Raw genomic sequence first — 19,142 nt, 5'->3', positions numbered from 1 at the left:
TCTTGCAGAATGCCAGATAGAGGTAGCCGACCTGGTGTTTCTGATTGATGGATCTGAAAGCATCAACGAGGAGTCATGGAGAACTATGATTGCTTTCTTGCTAAATGTTGTGAACCGGCTCCGTATTTCTCCAGATCTTTTCAGAATTGGTATAGCCCAGTTCAGCAGCTCATATCGGAAGGAGTTCTACTTAAATGAGCATATAGATGTGGAGGGGGTGAAATCAGCAATTCGACAAATCACGCAAATTAGAGAAGGGACAAAAATTGGAAACGCTCTAGGTAACGTTGTGGAATTCTTCGAGGAGAGCAAAGGGAGTCGCACAGCGAGCGGCGTACCGCAGAATCTTGTACTTATCACTGATGGCGTTTCATCAGACAGTGTGAACGAAGCAGCCGAATATCTCCGACGTCGTCGAATTAACGTCTTTGTTATTGGAATTGGGGATGTCTCGATGCCACAGCTCAGTTATATTGCCGGGTCACCGGATAGGATGTGTACTGCGTTAGGCTAACTGAGACTTGTCATAGCACTTGCATTGTATTGCTCTTTTGTTGGATTTGACTGCTTCTGTTGTCTTCATTTGTAAGTCGCTTTGGATAAAAGCGTCTGCTAAATGACTAAATGTAAATGTGTGATATTAAATTGTAGAACTGAAAATAAATTAGAATATACCTTTAAGATTAACACCGAATTAGGAATCCACAGTATGTTTGTACTATATTGGTTATTTGGCCAATATTAGAGGTTTTTTTTTTTACTTATCATTTTTGTTTTATTTTGGATATTAAATGTTCATAATTAATTGTTAATTTCACATATTTTTTTCATTTAAATTACCTTTCAGATTACCCGTCATCTAACTCTCACTTAAAATTAATCTTTATTAACACTAATTGTTTAACTATTAATTTACTGTTAAATGAAATCTTTAGCAAATCTCTAAATGTAGATTTTTCATATTGCACATTATAATGTTCTGATGCCTAAATTAACTTGTAGCATTTAAAATAATTGATTTTTAAAAATCGTTTCACTTTTAATTAAATTAGGCAAAATAGGATAGAATTTGAATGTCAGCTATTTATTACCTTTAGCGTGGCAATAATTATTAATATATGCATATAATTATTCACTTATGCATATTGTTGTGATTAGAACATTGACAGCATTCAATTTATCACATATAAATTCTGTCTCTCTTTATTTAGGTTGTACTATTGACATTGGCATCGGATTTGACAACTCGCTCACCAGTTCAAGTTCTCTGTCAATCTTTAGAGACCAAAAAAAGCTGCAGTCCTACCTTCCCGAGATCATCCGGTACGTTTCAGTTGTGCACAACCTGTGCTGTATCCGCAACCCAACCCTCAAAACCAATGTAGGGTTCCGATTGGTCGATGGTAATGGAAAGATGCTGGATGATTTTTCCTTCGAAGAGTACGATGAAGGTGTGGTAAAAAAACTGATGGCACTTCAGACTTCACAATCTCTGAAATTCAACACCCAGCTTCTACGCTCGTTTGAGGAGAAGTTCAGAGCTTCAAATTCTTATGTAAAGGTGAGAACAGCAGTTAACAAACCAGCACATCTGAAAAATACATCAGAGATGATAGATAGATAGAGAGATAGATGGATGGATAGATAGAGAGATAGATGGATGGATGGATGGATGGATGGATGGATGGATGGATGGATGGATTGGTTGGTTGATTGAACCAGCACTGACCACCATAAACCAGCATGAACCAACAAAGATTTTTATGTTGTTCTAAGCTGGTCTTTTCATCAGAGAAGAACGTTTTTCTTTGATTTTTCTTTCTAGGTGCTCATCATCTTTACAGATGGTTTGGATGAGCCTGTTGAGAACCTTCTGCTTGCCGTCAACAGCCTCAGGACCAGTGGTACAACGATTAAACAGCAATGAGTTTCTTTAAAACACTGCACTTCATGCTGCAGTTACAGTTACAGATGTGCCTGCTTCAAATCAACGGAGGTTGAATATGCACATTATGTTTACTAAGACTCCCTTTGTGACATTCACAGGTGTAAAAGCATTGATGACTGTGGCGCTAGAAGGATTTAAAAACTCTGCTGACCTGCAGAGGCTGGAGTTCGGTCGAGGGATGCACTACAAGCAGCTTCTCTCTATCGGCATGCAGAATGTGGGCAGTGTCATGCAGAAGCAGATTGTAAGTCAATTTAAATATCCAAATCATAGACCAAAGGATGAGACTTTGAGAGAATCGGATCATGGCGATGAGGAATGGCTTTGTATTTCACAATTTTATTGCTATGAGAACTTTTGGGCCTTATTTGTCACATGCAAGTACATTGTTATTTGAAGTACATTAGCTGCCTTATCAATCACAACAGTGTTTTGACTGCTGTGTAAACAAATGGCTTTCTGTGGGTGGGAGTGTGAGGCTCTCTAAGAGGAAGGGAAACAGCTGTGCGTTTTTAAAGAGTGCTGAAGAAAGATGTCAGGGTGTCAAGTACTTGGTATCAACAGTCACTTTATAACATAAAACGCCTTCCGCCAAGTGTTTCTCACTCTCGCACTTTCTTCCAATCCGCAGGATACAGTTGCCTCAAGGGAGTGCTGTAATGTGATGTGTAAATGCACAGGTCACGAGGGAGCACGTGGAAATTATGGTCGTCCAGGGATGAAGGTGATTAGATTTAGGACCGTAGATTTACTGAACAATATTTGAAAATGGAGATAAGTGTTTCATTTGTCACTGTACTGCTGATTAGGGGTCACCTGGACTGAGGGGACTTCCTGGCTTCCCTGGAGAAGAAGGAGGACCTGTAAGTTCTTCATTTTACACTTATTTTTATGTTTAAATTTATTTTCATTTTTCAAAATCAACTTTCATGTGATAAGCAAGTTACTTTACAATGCCATTGGACCTCAATGTGTTTGTCGTGTTTGTATCCTTAACATGATAACACATTTTTTTGTAATAATGTTAAACTGTTACTCTGGCCCGACACGATAATGGCCTTGGACTGGTGTGGATGGTTACCAAAGTCATTGTAGAAATAGTGCTTTTACAATACACAATGTTCAGCTTTATAGAGGAAAATAATGTTGAAAATGAAGAAAATAAAAGGAAAAAAATTGAAAATGCATTACATAGTACTATATATATCTTACTCTAACGATTAAATGTAGAACAAAACAACTTTTTCTTGGTCAATGATGTGGCTGTTGTCATCATCTAATATGAATGTGCTATTTAAACACACACTACCATTAAAAGTTTGGGGGTCAGTAAGATTAAAAAATATATTTTTTTCATCAAGGATGAAATTGATCAAAAATGGCAGCAAAGAACTGTACATTGTTATAAATTCATTATATTTCAAATAATTGCTGTTCTTTTGAACTTTCTTAATCATGGTTTCCACAAAATATTAAGTAGCACAACCGTTTCATTGATAATAATAAATATTAGAATGATTTCTGAACGATTATGTGACACTGAAGACTGGAGTAATTGATGATGAAAATTCAGCTTTGCCATCACAGAAATAAAATAGATTTTAAAATATATTGAAATAGAAGCAGTCATTTGAAACTGTAATAATATTTTACAGTATTACCATTTTACTGTATATTTTAGTGGGCATGAGAGACTTTAGAGATACCTTACAACCTCAAACTTGGTACTGTATTTGTGAGAAGTACTATTAATTTTTGTGTAAAACACTTTTTGCATAAAAATGCACAGTAAGCTCTTTCAATATCTGAATATATTGTGAATATACTAAAATACTGATGTCCTATGACTTTCATGTACAATACATATGTGTTTCAGGGTGAGAGAGGGCTTCCTGGGTTGAATGGAACTCAAGGACATCAGGGATGCATTGGAAGAAGAGGCATAAAGGTAACACGCAGTGCTATGTGTTTTCTTACTTAATTTTAAATGTGTTTTTTAGCGCTGAAACCTGCAACATTTAGTTTTTGCTGTTTGTTTATTTTTCTTCAGGGTGGCAGAGGCTACAGAGGCGATAATGTGAGTACATCCATAAGAATATGGACACTGACATCTGAAGTTCACATGAACACGAGAGAGCAAAATAACTTTAAGATACTGTAGCTTTATACATCATACAAGTTTCTACCTAATTATTGTCAGACAGCAGTTACTAGCCGGCATCTGTGTTTGGATTACTGTCTTTGATTGCCATCTGGAAAGGTTTGTTTTAGCCTGTGGTTTTTGTTGTTTTTATGAGGTTGCATATAAATTGGGTTCCTGTCTCCTTTCTTATTCGCTTTCATTTGGCTTGTTAATGAATGTAATGTAACCGCTGATTACTTATTAGTGTCGTAAGTCTCTTTTAATCTTCTTTTTTAATAGGGAGATGATGGAGAATATGGTTTAGATGGGGTAAATGGTGAACAGGTAAGAAAATTATGGTGCACTTCTAACATCCAGTGAGTAATCCAGGGCTGATACATAGATATGATGCAAACTAAAATAAACAAAAGTTATCTTAAATATATAATATCTGTATGATATCTTAAATGCTCGCTAAGGCAGTCTCACTATTATATTAAGTTTATTCACAAAATATGTATTATACAGTATATTAACCACTTAGCAAAAACCTAACAATTGCACGTTTTGTTCAGAAAAATCTAAATATCTAGTTTCCCCTGAATTTTCACAATATGAAAGTCATGCATTTCTGTCGATAAACAAATTCCACATCTGTCTGTTCCTCTCAGGGTGTAACAGGAGCATCAGGAAGCCCAGGAGAGCGAGGAGATCCAGGCAGCCCAGTAAAATCCATTACATATATTATTTTTTGTACTTATCAACAATGACACGGTCTCTCTTTAGTGTTGTAATTTAATTGATTTATTCATATGTATGATCTTCATTGTGCTCAAACTGCAGGGTCCAAGAGGTATCAGAGGAAACCCTGGAAACCCAGGACAACGAGGCCTAAGAGGAGATCCAGTTAGTAGACTTTAGCCGCACATAATTATCCTTTAATGTAACAAAACAGTTCATACTATCATTAGAATAGTGATTTTTAATTTACATTGATTTCAAAAGATTGTTCAAATTAGATTCAAGTAGTTTGCATACAGTAATTCAGTTAATTTGTCAAGCTCACTCTGTTCCAAAGGAATGGTTTGTGGTTAACATGGTTTCTTGTTGCCAAATTTGGCAAAGAATGTCTCTAGCGTCTTGAAGCAAAATTGTAGGGTACTTGTGGGGAATAATAGCAGGTGCAAGGACAGCGACTGATAAGCGTCAAACGTAGATGTTCCAGTAGTGTTTGGCTGAATTTTGACCCCTGTTAATCCATTCGATTATAATCAGGGAAGTCCAGGATTAGACAACAACTCCCGCGGTCCTAAAGGTGACATCGGCGGCCCAGGCATTCAGGTATGGGGAGATTATTTAATTTTACTAACAACTGACCCTTAACAGTGACATTTTACATTTACATGTCTAAGTGTAGTAATAGAAATTTTAGGGCTGCAAATAAAAATGATAAACTAATCTGTTGTTTGTAATCTTTTTGATTAATACAATAAAAAAGTGTCATTTTATTTTCTGTATTCTGTATTTTTTTGGAAAACATGTTATTCTGCATCCTGGCCGATGTTCTATTCCAAAAAATGTTCACATTTACAGTAATTCTATAAAAACATAAAAACAGATATAAAAGCTGTAACCCAGAAAACGGATGTCAGTGACAAAAGACCAGACGATAATGATCAATAATGAAATTTGTTGTCGACTATATATTTATTATACATTTTATTAGTAGTATTTATTTTTTATTGTTGCTTAGTCCTTGTGTGTGTGTATGTATTTATATATGAATGATTTAACAACAAATATCAATTATTTTCTTATCATTCTCTCTCTGTGTGAACAGGGTGAACCAGGTCCAGATGGTCTTCCTGATCAAATTGGTGATAATGGCAGACCAGTAAATGAATCTTAATCTTTGATATGTAAATATAGTACAGAAGTATTAACTTATAAGCCTGTTTTCTCTTTTAATATCTTGATCTTTATTTTCAGGGTCCTAATGGCAGAAGAGGCTCAGCGGGTCTGCTGGTAAAGTACTGTCGAAATATTATTTAAGCCACTTCTAAAATTATACCAAATAACTTTTTTGTTGGTGAATTCAGGGTCCCAGAGGGCCTTCAGGAACACCAGGACTACAAGGACTCCCTGGAGCCACAGGTCCACTGGTAATGTAGAGTTGTAGCTGAATGCTGTTTGCCAGTTTGTTAACAGTGAGAAAAGATGCAATTGAAGATGACATTTGTGTTGGAGTACTATTAATTATGTGAAATGTATGTAACCCCCATTCAAAATACATTTGATCTCATATATGTAAATATTTTGAGTTTGAGCATGTGATCGAGTCTTTCTTTCTGTCTCTGTTCAGGGTGCTATTGGTCCACCTGGTCCAGTTGGGCAGAAAGGTTATATCGGTCTACCTGGACCTCAGGTGCACGTTGAAAAACAATGAATTGACTATTTTATTTGGTTACTGTTGCCATTAATATCCAGTAAACCACATCCGGCCATCAATGAGATTGTGTTGATTTCTTTTACACAGGGATCTCCTGGCTCTCCAGGAAGGCCAGGATCTAAAGGAAGCTCTGGGTCCAGGGGACAGAAGGTCAGTGACTTCTTTTTAAATCATCCTCTTTATTTATAAATGTAAGCTTTTTTAGCAATAAACCTTCTCATCTTGCAGGGCCAGCCAGGTGATCCTGGAGACAAGGGAGCTTTCGGATCTCCAGGCCCTAGAGGACTGCCGGTTACTTTTTCTTTCTTTTTTATACGCTACCGAAACTCAGCAATGTTGGGCATTATGCATCATCATTTAGCAAATTCAGAAATGCGGTTTTGTTCTTAAATGTAACAATTCAACATTTTTTCTGATTGTCTTTATTTGACATTTGATACAGATGCAACCACTGATTGCAACATTTATTTATCATAGGGAAAAGATGGTGCAGATGGCTATGGATTCCCAGGACCCAAAGGACAGAAGGTTTATAGAGAACTATGTTGCAATAATTTGTTCTAAAATATCAAATTTGTGCGATGCCACAATATACAGTATGGTATTATTTCACTAAAAACAACATATAGTCTTTTAATATATATTTTAAAATTATTTATTTTTTATTTCTTAAATTTTTTTCTTAGGGAGATTCTGGTTTCCCAGGTTATCCTGGACTTCAGGTGAGTTTTCATTCATCCAAAACTTGGAAGTACAGTAATTATAATGTGGTTGGTTCTAAAATAATCACTTGATAGTATAACCAATAATGAGTGAACAATGTTTAGTCACTCTCTTTTTTGACATTCAGGGTGAACAGGGTTTTAAAGGAGGAAATGGAGGTGGTGGTCCTAAAGGCAACAGAGGAAGAGGGGTAATAACATTTTAAAGTTTTATTTTTTTACTCATTCTATGAACCTTAAGGAGACTTAATTGGATATCTGATAACAGGGCAATGCTGGAAGGCCAGGACCACTTGGAGATCCTGGCAGCGAGGGCATGACTGGACACAGGGTATGTTTATATTAAAATTATTCACATCATGATCATGGGAATTTGAAGGGATACTGAATGTTGTTTTCTTCACATAGGGCCCAAAAGGACCACGAGGAACCAGACAGATTTCTGTAAGTTTCTGATTTTATTTTTTATTTTTTTATTACTGCTGTACAGTTTAACATTTAAAATGTTATATGTACTGGAACCTGGAAAGAAATTGTGGGATTTTGAAAATAATACTTTAGTTCACATAATGTAAAAAACAAAAAAATCTAAAACAACAGTTTAAAATAATTGTTTTTTATTTTAATATATTTTAAAATTTAATTTATTTCTATGATGGCAAAGCTACATTTTTAGCAGCCATTACTCCAGTCTTCAGTGTCACATGATTCTTCAGAAACCATTCTAATATGCTGATATTTTTGTGGAAACTGCGATGCATTTTTTCAGGATTCTAAATGTGGTAATGTAAATTTAATACAAATAAGTACAAATATAGTATATTTGCAAAGTTACAATAATCAAAATAGAGTTGTGTCTAAATATGAAATGTCTAAATTTGAAATATAAGTAAATATATATATACACACACACACACACACACATATGTATATACATCTAAATAATATAAATTATTTTGTAGGACTGTCAACTGATCTCATATGTCCGAGATAACTGTGGTAAGAAACCTTTATTTATGATTCTTTTTTTTTTTCTTGAAATAGATAATAGCCTTATGATGATGCTTTTTATTGACATTTTTGTTGTTTTTTTAACAGTTTGCTGCAGAGGTAGGTAACTTTTTATGTCATATTTCTAAGAACACTGAAATGAGAAGCCAAAAATGTGAAATAAATTTTATAAATGAAAATTAAAAATTCATTTCATTCATTCATTCAATTAAAATTAAATTCATTATTAAATATGGTCTCTTACTCTTCTCTCTCTTATATATTTGTCTCTTCAGATAACATAAAATGCCCTGCCTACCCCACTGATCTTGTGATTGGCTTGGACATGTCTGAAGATGTGCTTCCTCAAGGCTTTGACCGCATGCGTTCTGTAGTCCTTAGACTGCTGGACAATATTAACATTGCAGAGAGCAGCTGTCCAACAGGGGCTCGGGTGGCTGTGGTCTCCTACAGCTCCTACACCAGATTCCTGATCCGCTTCACCGACTATCACCGCAAGAAGCAGCTTATTGAAGCGGTGAATAACATCGCCTTGGAACGCACTTCAAATCGACGTAACATAGGCGCTGCCATGCAGTTCGTGGGCAGGAATGTCCTGAAGCGTGTGCGAAAGGGTGTCCTGATGAGGAAGGTAGCGATCTTCCTCACCGCTGGAGAATCTCAGGATTCGACGTCCCTCACCACAGCCATTCTAGAGTACAAAGCCCTGAACATTAAGCTTGGGGTCATCTCACTAAGAAATGTCCCTAATATTAGAAGAGCTTTTGAGGTAAAGTTACTGTAAGCACACTTAAATCTGTATTTTACTTAACTTTTTATTATTTAAAGGAATAGTTCACACGAAAATGAAAATTCTGTCATCATTTACTCGCCTTCATCACTCTTTTCTATTACTTGTTAAGTTTAAGTTAGTGAATTGGTTCTTCAAACCTTTCTGAATGCTGACTGAATTTTTACTTTTGGGTGAACTGCCCCTTTAATGATTTCATCATGATGTGTGTGCCTAACAGAAGAAGTTTTAATACAAAACTGTTTTTAACAGTGTGTAGGCCTATTCATTCTCATTGTGTGATGTTTTGTTGTATGCAGGCAGATGAAACCCAGAGTTTTATCTTGACTGTGCTGGGTAGATTGCAAGAACAGAATACTACTCTCAGTAAGATCCAGAGTTGTGTTATTTGCTTTGGTAAGACCCAGTCATTTCTCTCCATCTCTCTCACACCCAGTGAAAAAATACGAATGTGTCAAATAGCAATAAGAAAATAAGGAAGAATCATGATTCATTCTATAGAAGATGATCTAATATTTAACAGTGCTACATGAAACCAAAAGAAGACCCATCATATCATATCATATATCATATCATATAATATGTATAGTATGCCATTCAAACGTTTGGTATCTGTAAGATATTTTTAAAAGAATCTGCTCACCAAGCTCACCTCATTATTGTGAAGTATTGTTGCAACTGAAAATAACTTATTCCAGTCTTTAGTGTCACATGATCCTTCAGAAATGATTTTAATGTGCTGATCTGCTGCTTAATAAATATTATTATTATTATTGTGTGAAAAACTGCTTAATATTTTTGTGGAAACCATGATCCTTTTTTCAGTATTTCCTTGATGAATAAGTTCAAGTTAAGCATTTACATGAAATAGAAATCTTTTGTTACATTATAAATGTCTTCACTGTCACTATTATTAATGTAATACATCCTTGCTAAATAATAGTATTAATTTAAAAACCTTTCCCAATATAATAAGTGTACAGTGTCTCAAACATTGTTTATATTTGCAAAAAGTCTGCAAATAAGGTCAGACAATTCAAATGAACTTAAACATTTCTGATCAAATTAATGTGTAAAAGTACTATATTCGGATAGGTAGCTAAAAGCATTAAATAATACAAAAAACTGTTTAATAAACATACATGCGAGGAATGGAGTATGTGTAGAACCTTGTGAATGATAGGTGTTTGATTTCTGCAGATCTCCCTATGGAGGTCTGTGGTCGTGGTTTGTTTGTGATCAGCTCTCTTTTCTCTTCTAAGATCCCTGCAGACCAGCTAGAGAATGTGACGGCACCAACCTGCCATCTGCTCCTCAGGAGGTGGACATGGACTTGGTGGTGATTGTGGACGGCTCCCGTAGCATCCTGTCTGACGAGTACGAGGGTGTGAAGGAGGTGCTCGGCGGTGTGCTCGATCAGATCGTCGTGAGCAGTCAACCCAACGGGGCCGACAGACAAGCGAGAGTGGCCGTCTACCAGCAGAGCTCCTCGTACAGCGAAGCCCAGTCCGGTGTCAAAGTGATTTTCAGCTTCCAACAGTTCCCAGATCGCAGTTTAATGAAGCGGAGCATCTACCAGGATCTACAGCAAACCGGAGGCTCTTCCCGACTGGATCTTGCGATGGAATACGCCATAATGCAGGGCATCCTCACCGCTCCTAAGGGCCGCAAGAACAAGATGGTGTTGGCCATCATTGGAGAGGAGATGGCATCTCAGGACAGAGCGAAGCTGGACCTTATCTCCAGGGTGGCAAAGTGTGAGGGTGTTGTTCTCTTCACCCTGACGGTGGGTGACCACATCAGCACTGCTCAGGTGGAGGAGCTTGCCAGCTACCCCTTAGAACATCACATCATTCACCTGGGACACTTGAAACATGGAGAACCTGAGTATGCTCAGCGCTTCATGAGGACGTTCTTCCACATTCTGAGCAGTAAGGAATGCTTTATGTCCTTTAATGCAGATTTGAGGACTTAATCTTTGGGATAGTTCAGCCAGTCAAACTATGCTCACACTGATGACACTCAGAAAGCACAAAAAACATGTGTTTTTACCATGAGGGTGAATAAATGATTAGGATAGCTTTGCATAAATTTGTTCATCTTGAGGGGCTTGTTTGTGTTAATATAGTTTATTTGTGATTGCAGAAAATGTGAACTCCTACCCTCCTCCATCACTCCAGCGTCAGTGTAGCAATTTTCAACAACGTCCAGGTCAGCGTTTGGACTTCGAGGCTGCAGAGAGACCTGTATATAGGTATCAACTGACAAAATCTGATCTGTTGTTCTAATCTAATGTTAAATATCTGTTTGTTTGAGGTCATAGAAGTAACACTGAACATTGAACACTGTGTTTATTTATTTATTTAGTTTCATAGTAAGAAGGAAGGTGCTTATTTAATAAGCTGTAGGTTAATAAAATAAATCTGCAATAGTGATAAATAAATAAATACATGTTTATTTATATATACATTTATTTATAGTGAATGTAATTTACATATAATGCATGTCATTTACATAGAAAGGTGCAGGTTAGTAAAATTCAGGTTAATACATTTGCAATGAATTTATTTATTTATGAATGTAATTTACATAAAAAAGGCAGGTACTTATTAAGACGCAGCTTAAAACTGGCAATAAAGTACATTTATTTATTTATGTATATAAATTTATTTATTTACATAGAAAGGCAGGTTAATAAAATGTGAAATGAAATAAAATGAAAAGAAATAAATAAATAGTGAATGTAATTTACATATAACAAATGTAATGTACATAGGAGGCAGGTGTATATTTAAAATGATTCAGGTTACCTTTTTAAAAATGTTTTATAAATGTAATTTACATGGAAAGCAGGCAGATACCTATTTACAGTTTAATAAAATAAGCCTGCAATAAATAAGTACATGGAAAAAAGCTTCTTAAGATGCAGGTTTCGAAAAATAAACCATATATATATATATATATATTTTTTTTTTTTTTTTTTTTTTTTCATTTATACATAGATTTGTTTATTTATAATGTATGTAATGTATGTTTATTTATAATGTAATTTACATAGAAAGAAAGCAGGTACTTATTTACAAAGATGCAGGTTATTAAAATAAACCTGCAATTAATAAATACATTCTTATATTACATTGCTTCTATTGTTCTCATTTGTATGTAAGTCACTTTGGATAAAAGTGTCTGCTAAATGACTAAATGTAAATGTAATTTATTTCATTCAAATCTAAATTTATTTATAATTAATTATAAATTATAATCAATTTAATTTATTATAAATTATGCTCAAAACAAATGCTATTTCCTAGTGTTCCTGTGGCATCCATTGCATACCCAGATGTAGCGGTGGAAGAGGAAGTGGAGGAAGAAGACGCTGCAGTGGAGGAGACTGAGGACCAGCAGAACTCAGGAGTCAAGTCTCCTATTGACCGCATTGACAGTACGTTCTTAAAAACCTCAGCTCACATCACAGTGTCTCTAGTGTTAGTGAATTATATTTCACTTTAAACAAAAGCAATCTTATATAGACATTGCTTATATAATTCGTGGCCTAATGGTTAAAGAAGTCGGACTTGTAACCCGAAGGTTGCGGGTTTGAGTCTCAGGTCCAGCAGGAATTGTCGGTGGGTGGAGTGAATAACCAGTGCTCTCTTCCACTCTCAATACCACGACTGAGGTGAGACCCTTGAGCAAGGCACCGAACCCCCAACTGCTCCCTGGGCGCCGCAGCAATATGGCTGCCCACTGTTCTGTGTGTGTGTTCACTACTGTGCATGTGCACTTGGATGGGTTAAATGCAGAGCACAAATTCCAAGTATGGGTCGCCACACGTCACTTCACCTTTTTTTTTCACTTTATAAATGATTACTTTACAAGATCCTCTGCATGGATTAACAGTAAATAAGTGTTTTGCTTTCAGATCCGTGTCACCTGAACAGTGACCGTGGCACCATCTGTGGTGAATATGTGCAGCGCTGGTACTATAATGAAGCAGTTGGTACATGTTTACCCTTCTGGTACGGGGGTTGTGACGGTAACAGTAACCGGTTTAATTCAGAAAAGGAATGCCTTCAGATCTGTGGCAAACAAAGTAAGTCCTTTGTGCAGTGTCTCATAATAAATCATTGTAAATATGCTTTGCTATTAAAGTACAAATAGCTGAATGTAACCTAACCTTGAATATAAGATGCCTAAATGTTTAATGTCTGTGTCACTAGCAGAACCAAACTAAGTTGCAAAAATAGCTACTGTAGATTTTTAAAGAAAATGTGAATGGAGCTTTTTTGGTTTAAGCTGGTCCTCCAGCCAGGGCAAACTGACATTCAGCTACTGTAGAATAATTAAAAAAAAAAAAGTATTGTCTTCATACTTTAATTCATTTATAATAACAAGTGAGATTTCAATGGTATTTTTACAGTGGAACTTCAAAATGTCCCAGGTTTCCATTTCAGAAATCTGGTCAGTCTTTGAGCCTGAATAACTGAAAAAAATGGCCCAAGAACCCTTCTAAATCTAGCCAACATACCATTCTGACAGACCGACGAAGACCAGCAAAACAGATTAGTCTTTGTCAGATTAGCCACTGCCATATCGCCCTGTAGCTCAAGACTGGTTGCCCACTGAAGCTAAGCAGGGTTGAGCCTGGTCAGTATCTGGATGGGAGACCTCCTGGGAAAACTAGGTTGCTGCTGGAAGCGGTGTTAGTGAGGCCAGCAGGGGGTGCTCACCCTGTGATCTGTGTGGTTCCTAACGCCCCAGTGTAGTGACGGGGACACTATACTGATAAAAAGCACCGTCTTTCGGATGAGACGTTAAACCGAGGTCCTGACTCTCTGTGGTCATTAAAAATCCCAGGATGTCCTTCAAAAAAGAGTAGGGGTGTAACCCCGGCATTCTGACCACATTCGGCCACCCATGTAAAGCACTTTGAGTGCCTAGAAAAGCGCTATATAAATGTAATGAATTATTATTATTATTATTAGTCTAGTTCAATGTATTTTTCATTTCTCTGCAGGGTTGTTTGGAAAGCATGTAGTCCCACCCAAAACTCAAACCATTGGTTACTATGTCAAGTCCTATGAACAATTTGCAATTCTATTTGGTGCCTCTAGTGGCACGGAAATGACAAACTGTACTTTTAAGAAATCAACAATCACACATGGTACTTTGTCTATATAAAATAACTGCTGAAACATTTTTATTCTTTATTAAATCTCCAGATCCTGAAGTAATCCTGCAGGCAAAAGAGGAAACGGCATTAGTGGATGGTGAGAAATGAGCTGTCTCTGTAACTGTTTGTCTGGCTTTTGCTGACTCTCGTGGTTAAAAGGATTTGATCTGGCGATAACAATATATCTCCAGAAGTGTCACTGACCGAACTCTTTCCTGATGTTTCCACTCACAGATGCGTGCTTCATGAAACAGGATGTGGGGCCCTGCAGTGACTATGTTTTTAGCTGGCACTATGACGTCCAGCAGAATGAATGCATTCACTTCTGGTTTGGAGGATGTGGAGGAAACAAAAACAGGTTTAACACGCAGGAGGAATGTGAAGCTCTTTGTGTAAGAGACATTTAATCAGGATCACTTTCCGAATGACACTTTTGAGCAAAGACTTTCTTCACTCTCATATTTAGCAATCATTCTCTCTGAGCTAGAAAATTATATTTGTGCAGGTTATACAACAAAAAACACAATTATTTACAGGCACCAGAACACAATAGCAAATAAGCATATTTTTTTATGTTCGTGGTACTTTTATGGTCAGTTAAGTATGGAAGCTTTGCTGTTTCCGCCAAGGGATAAAAAAAAAGGTAATTGTGGGTTTTTATCTCACAATTCTTACTTTTTCTCTTGCACTTCTTCTTTCAGAGTTTTGATATAAAATCTGTTTTTAATCTCGCAATTCAGACTTTTTTCTCAAAATTATGAGAATATTTTTTTAAATCTGATTTGTGAAATAAAAAGTTGCAATTACCGACATATAGCGTCGTTGCGCTATGGGCGTCCCAAGTTCGAATCCCGACTTGAGGACCTTTCCCGATCCAGCCCCCATCTCTCTCTCCCACTTTGCTTCCTGTCAGTTCTGATCTGAATAATAAAGGCAAAAATGCCAAAAAAACCTAAAAAAAAACACTTCTGTAAGTCACAGTTGTGTGTAGATTAAAAAGTCAATGTATATAAAGTTTTCCAGTGAAGATGTTCTGTGACAGTACTAGTAATGTGCAATAAACATTTTTTTATACTGTTTTGATTAAAATAGTTTTCAGTAATTACACATTTGTTAAAATGTATGCATTTTTTAATCTTTAAAATTTTTTGAAAAACTGCTCACAACCTGTTTTACTTCTGTAATCTGACCAGGTTTTCCAGAATAAAAAAGTACAGTTGGACTTGATTTTATTCATTTGGGAATCCATGTGTCATTTTAGATGTTTCATGTTCACTTGAAACAATGCTAAATATGCTGTGCTCAATGTTTTTTTCCACCAAAAAAGCGAATACATATATGTCATGACATTTATTCAGTAATATCCATAACTATTACAAAGTGATTGATTATAATGCAAGTTTCATCCCCATCCATGTCTTGCACTCAGGCCTCAAAACAAAACTACACGGGTTTAGCTGTGCAGAAATAACACTATAAGTGTAACTACTGCGTGAAACACTGTTTTAGCTCGCCATGTCCTGTTTTCTGCAGTGTGATCATAAAAAAACAAAAACATACAAAGCAAACTGTTCACACACAAACTGTTGGCTTTCAGGGTTTTATATAGTTACATTTAATTTTTTAAAGTGGATTTGATCCTAAATGACTTAATTATATTCATTGGCATTATATTTAAATTTACAGTGCACTTCATCGGATGTCAATTTAACGTGTCCCATCTTGGCACAGGGTTTCTCTCACTTCCAGACTTTGACAATGCCATCTCTAGAGGAGGTGACTATAAAGCCCTGGGTGGTCTGGAAAGTCGCAATATCAGTAATGATGTCGTGGTGACCCACAGGAAAGGATTCTGGGCCACGGCGGGGTGTGTCCTCAGTGGATCCGCTTTTCTGCTTACTGTGGATCTCCTGGTTAGGTTGGAGGGAGACGGAGGAGAAGATCAATCAAATATAAATGTGCAGAAAACAGAAAATCAGATGGAAATGAGGTTCAGACCTGTACTACTTCTGTTCCTTCGATGATCTTGCGGTTGTAGAACACAGAAGGACAGTGAAGCGAGTCGTTTGCACCACCTGCGACGATGTATGACCTCTCAGGGTAGGCCAAATCCCAAAACCTGCAGATATCATACAGAACACACTCGAATTCATAACATGCTCAATATATCTGCACATGCTCTCATAACCTTGGGAATGTAAAACTCTTGCACCCAATTAATAATATTTGCTTGTGGAAATATTGGTTGTGTCTAAATCTGAATGCAGCTGATTCTGTATGAAGGTATAATTTTTAAATTCTACTGAGGGTTCGAGATATTTGGAAAGTGCTTAAATCGTTTGAATGGAAACAAAAATGTCGCTTTCAAATATGAAATATTTCACATTAATGTGAAGGTAGTCTTTGTAAACAGGTTGTTGTGCAAACATTGGATTCGAACAAGCCTTGATGCCTAGTTCTAACCTGCTAAAAGTCGTGGCCTAATGGTTAGAGAGTAGGACTCGTAACCCAAAGGTTAAAAGGTTGCGGGTTCGAGTCTTGTACCGGCAGGGATTGTAGGTGGGGGGAGTGAATGTACAGCGCTCTCTCCACCTTCAATACCACGACTGAGGTGTCCTTGAGCAAGGCACCGAACCCCCAACTGCTCCCCGGGCGCCGCAGCAAAAATGGATGGCTGCCCACTGCTCCGGGTGTGTGTTCACGGTGTGTGTGTTCACTGCTGTGTGTGTGCACTTTGGATGGGTTAAATGCAGAGCACTAATTCCAAATATGGGTCACCATACTTGGCCACATGTCACGTCACTCACTCACTCACTCACTCATAAATCATCACCCCTCAACAGTGATTAGTTTGCTAATTAGTCTCACCTGATTCTCATGTCAGATCCAGCTGTAAGTAGGAGAGGATTGCCATCAGCAGGGCTACAGTATATCCCATGAACACTGTGAGGAGAGGGCTGTAGAGAACAACAGATTCCAGTGTAATGACAGCAGGCAAATCTGGATTTATTTATTATTGTGAACGTGTATTGTAATGCAGAAGTGACAACATACCTGCATCTCTGAAAGCGGCGGTGCAGAGCTAGCCCACAGGGTGAACTTCCTGTCTCCAGTCTCCATATCCCACATGGACACCTCATTGTTACCTTGGACAGCTGAAGAGAATAAGAAAAACCTTTAAAACATTCATACTCTATTTTATATATTTTTAAGAAATCAATACTTTTATTCTGAAAGGATAAATTAAATTCCTCAAAAGTGACAGTAAAGACTTGTAATTACAAAAAAACAAATGCTGTTCTTTTAAACTTTCTGTTCTTTAGAAAAACTGTTTTCAGCTTATTAGAATGATTTGTGAAGGATCATCTGAGTGAGTAATTGCTTCTGAAAATTCTGCTTTTCCATCACCGGACTAAATTATACTTTAAAATATATTTTAAAAAAGTTATTTTAAATTGTAATAGTATTTCAAAATATTGCTTTATTTTGATCAAATAAATGTAGCATTGGTGATCATAAGAGACTTTTTACCTGCAATGACAGAGGACTGGTAGAGTGGATGCATCAGCAGGCGTCTGATTCTCGCTCGGGCTGGGTGGGAGTGGCTGGAAATTGGCAACTGAAAACGCATATCCCAGCAAGCCATTGTGCCATTACTTGTGCCTGTGTAAGTAGGACATAAAATAAGTCCAAGTTTGACACAGCAAACCTTATGAATCACTATAATGGTATAGGAATTTCCTGAAAACATTCTTCTGTAATTTGGGTTTGATCGGCACACATGTGCTTCACTTGCTTGTACGAGCACCAAGAAACACCACCCAAACTATCCAGCCCTCTTACCCACACACAGCCAACACTGGTGCATGTCCACAGCAAAGGAAGTAATGAGGCCTAGGCGCAGGTCATGGCGGAGGGTCCAGGCATTGCTATTGCTGCGGAGATCCCAACCCACCAAAAAACCGTTCACAGTGGCATAGGCCAGAACTGTCTGTGCCCCTGAGTTAAAGTGATGTACGTCCACCGCACAGCCCTCATCCTTGGGATCCAGGAACCTGGAAGAGACTCAATGGCTCACTGATCTGACTGGTTGAGTGACACTGACCTGAGTGTGATGGTCCTGATTTACTCATTTGTACCATTGTATGGCAGCACACAAATTTAGGATGCTACAAGTGGAGTTACATGACCTGCACACACCTGGTCTGACAGGGCTGGACTTTGGGTGATTTGGGCGGCTTGTTTGCTTCAACTGCAAGAAGCTGGATGGAACCATTATCTGATGCAACAGCAAGGTAATGTGACCCCTGACAAAAGGTCAGTGTTTTCACATGGCCTCCAATCCGAGAATACGTCAGCACAGACCTGAAACGATCGCATTTTCAATCATTTCAGCTCACATAAAAGTAAAACAACAACCTAGACAATTTATAGACTTTGTATAGATATTATCTACCTTGTGGTGGTCGTCCTGCCCTCCATTTTCTGGCTGTCCCAGATCTTTACAGTTCCATCATTGGAGCATGTAGCAAAGATGGAGTGCTCGTCGGAAATTTTGATTCGGTTCACTGCAGATTTGTGCTCGTGGAGATGGGCCACTAGAAGACCTTTTGGATGCCACCCTGCAATGTAACAACTGCGGTTACCAGTGGAAATAACCTATGCGAGGCAAACAAGCTAGGAACTCCAATTTAAAGTAGTTCAAAAAAAGTTAGTTACACTACAAGCCACTAACAAAAAGTTACTTAATGGAGCAATATCTTTTAAAACAACTTCATGATATTCAGAATTTGATCATCATCAAACATACATTAGCAGTTTGTTGTCTGTAATATTTTTTAAAAACACTCCCAATTTCTGTTTAATAATATTACAGTATATTGTAATTATATATATATATATATATATATATATATATATACATACA

The 19,142-nt window shown here is 37.1% G+C and overlaps 2 protein-coding genes across 4 annotated transcripts in view; one reads left to right on the top strand and one right to left on the bottom strand.

The window, feature by feature from the left end:
• The window catches only part of LOC107705786 (collagen alpha-6(VI) chain-like), a 28,361-nt gene extending 13,221 nt beyond the window's left edge, over positions 1 to 15,140 (top strand). The window contains exons 9-41 of the mRNA XM_016509241.1: positions 9 to 497; positions 1,212 to 1,561; positions 1,826 to 1,904; positions 2,047 to 2,192; positions 2,580 to 2,672; positions 2,758 to 2,811; positions 3,825 to 3,896; positions 3,999 to 4,025; positions 4,371 to 4,415; positions 4,742 to 4,795; positions 4,914 to 4,976; positions 5,346 to 5,411; positions 5,911 to 5,964; positions 6,060 to 6,095; positions 6,170 to 6,232; positions 6,433 to 6,495; positions 6,607 to 6,669; positions 6,748 to 6,810; positions 6,997 to 7,047; positions 7,206 to 7,241; positions 7,370 to 7,432; positions 7,510 to 7,572; positions 7,650 to 7,685; positions 8,204 to 8,240; positions 8,340 to 8,351; positions 8,528 to 9,021; positions 9,342 to 9,438; positions 10,305 to 10,973; positions 11,188 to 11,296; positions 12,354 to 12,484; positions 12,965 to 13,135; positions 14,265 to 14,312; positions 14,450 to 15,140. Of these exons, the coding sequence (XP_016364727.1) occupies positions 9 to 497; positions 1,212 to 1,561; positions 1,826 to 1,904; positions 2,047 to 2,192; positions 2,580 to 2,672; positions 2,758 to 2,811; positions 3,825 to 3,896; positions 3,999 to 4,025; positions 4,371 to 4,415; positions 4,742 to 4,795; positions 4,914 to 4,976; positions 5,346 to 5,411; positions 5,911 to 5,964; positions 6,060 to 6,095; positions 6,170 to 6,232; positions 6,433 to 6,495; positions 6,607 to 6,669; positions 6,748 to 6,810; positions 6,997 to 7,047; positions 7,206 to 7,241; positions 7,370 to 7,432; positions 7,510 to 7,572; positions 7,650 to 7,685; positions 8,204 to 8,240; positions 8,340 to 8,351; positions 8,528 to 9,021; positions 9,342 to 9,438; positions 10,305 to 10,973; positions 11,188 to 11,296; positions 12,354 to 12,484; positions 12,965 to 13,135; positions 14,265 to 14,312; positions 14,450 to 14,622 (4,070 nt within the window). The 3' untranslated portion in view covers positions 14,623 to 15,140. The remainder of the gene's footprint in view (positions 1 to 8; positions 498 to 1,211; positions 1,562 to 1,825; positions 1,905 to 2,046; positions 2,193 to 2,579; positions 2,673 to 2,757; positions 2,812 to 3,824; positions 3,897 to 3,998; positions 4,026 to 4,370; positions 4,416 to 4,741; positions 4,796 to 4,913; positions 4,977 to 5,345; positions 5,412 to 5,910; positions 5,965 to 6,059; positions 6,096 to 6,169; positions 6,233 to 6,432; positions 6,496 to 6,606; positions 6,670 to 6,747; positions 6,811 to 6,996; positions 7,048 to 7,205; positions 7,242 to 7,369; positions 7,433 to 7,509; positions 7,573 to 7,649; positions 7,686 to 8,203; positions 8,241 to 8,339; positions 8,352 to 8,527; positions 9,022 to 9,341; positions 9,439 to 10,304; positions 10,974 to 11,187; positions 11,297 to 12,353; positions 12,485 to 12,964; positions 13,136 to 14,264; positions 14,313 to 14,449) is intronic.
• A 250-nt stretch (positions 15,141 to 15,390) lies between these two features.
• LOC107705468 (phosphoinositide 3-kinase regulatory subunit 4-like) overlaps positions 15,391 to 19,142 on the bottom strand; it is a 13,222-nt gene continuing 9,470 nt past the window's right edge. For all 3 annotated transcript variants that reach the window (XM_016508789.1, XM_016508782.1, XM_016508796.1), the window contains 8 exons: positions 18,672 to 18,837; positions 18,416 to 18,580; positions 18,059 to 18,270; positions 17,747 to 17,878; positions 17,270 to 17,370; positions 17,084 to 17,172; positions 16,214 to 16,334; positions 15,391 to 16,125 (listed from right to left, as the gene is read on the bottom strand). In XM_016508789.1, the coding sequence (XP_016364275.1) occupies positions 15,955 to 16,125; positions 16,214 to 16,334; positions 17,084 to 17,172; positions 17,270 to 17,370; positions 17,747 to 17,878; positions 18,059 to 18,270; positions 18,416 to 18,580; positions 18,672 to 18,837 (1,157 nt within the window). In that variant the 3' untranslated portion in view covers positions 15,391 to 15,954. The remainder of the gene's footprint in view (positions 16,126 to 16,213; positions 16,335 to 17,083; positions 17,173 to 17,269; positions 17,371 to 17,746; positions 17,879 to 18,058; positions 18,271 to 18,415; positions 18,581 to 18,671; positions 18,838 to 19,142) is intronic.

The sequence above is a fragment of the Sinocyclocheilus rhinocerous genome, unplaced genomic scaffold (assembly GCF_001515625.1).
Source record: "Sinocyclocheilus rhinocerous isolate Xijiao unplaced genomic scaffold, SAMN03320098_v1.1 scaffold222, whole genome shotgun sequence".
NCBI lineage: Eukaryota > Metazoa > Chordata > Actinopteri > Cypriniformes > Cyprinidae > Sinocyclocheilus > Sinocyclocheilus rhinocerous.
This window is presented reverse-complemented; position numbering and strand designations above follow the sequence as displayed.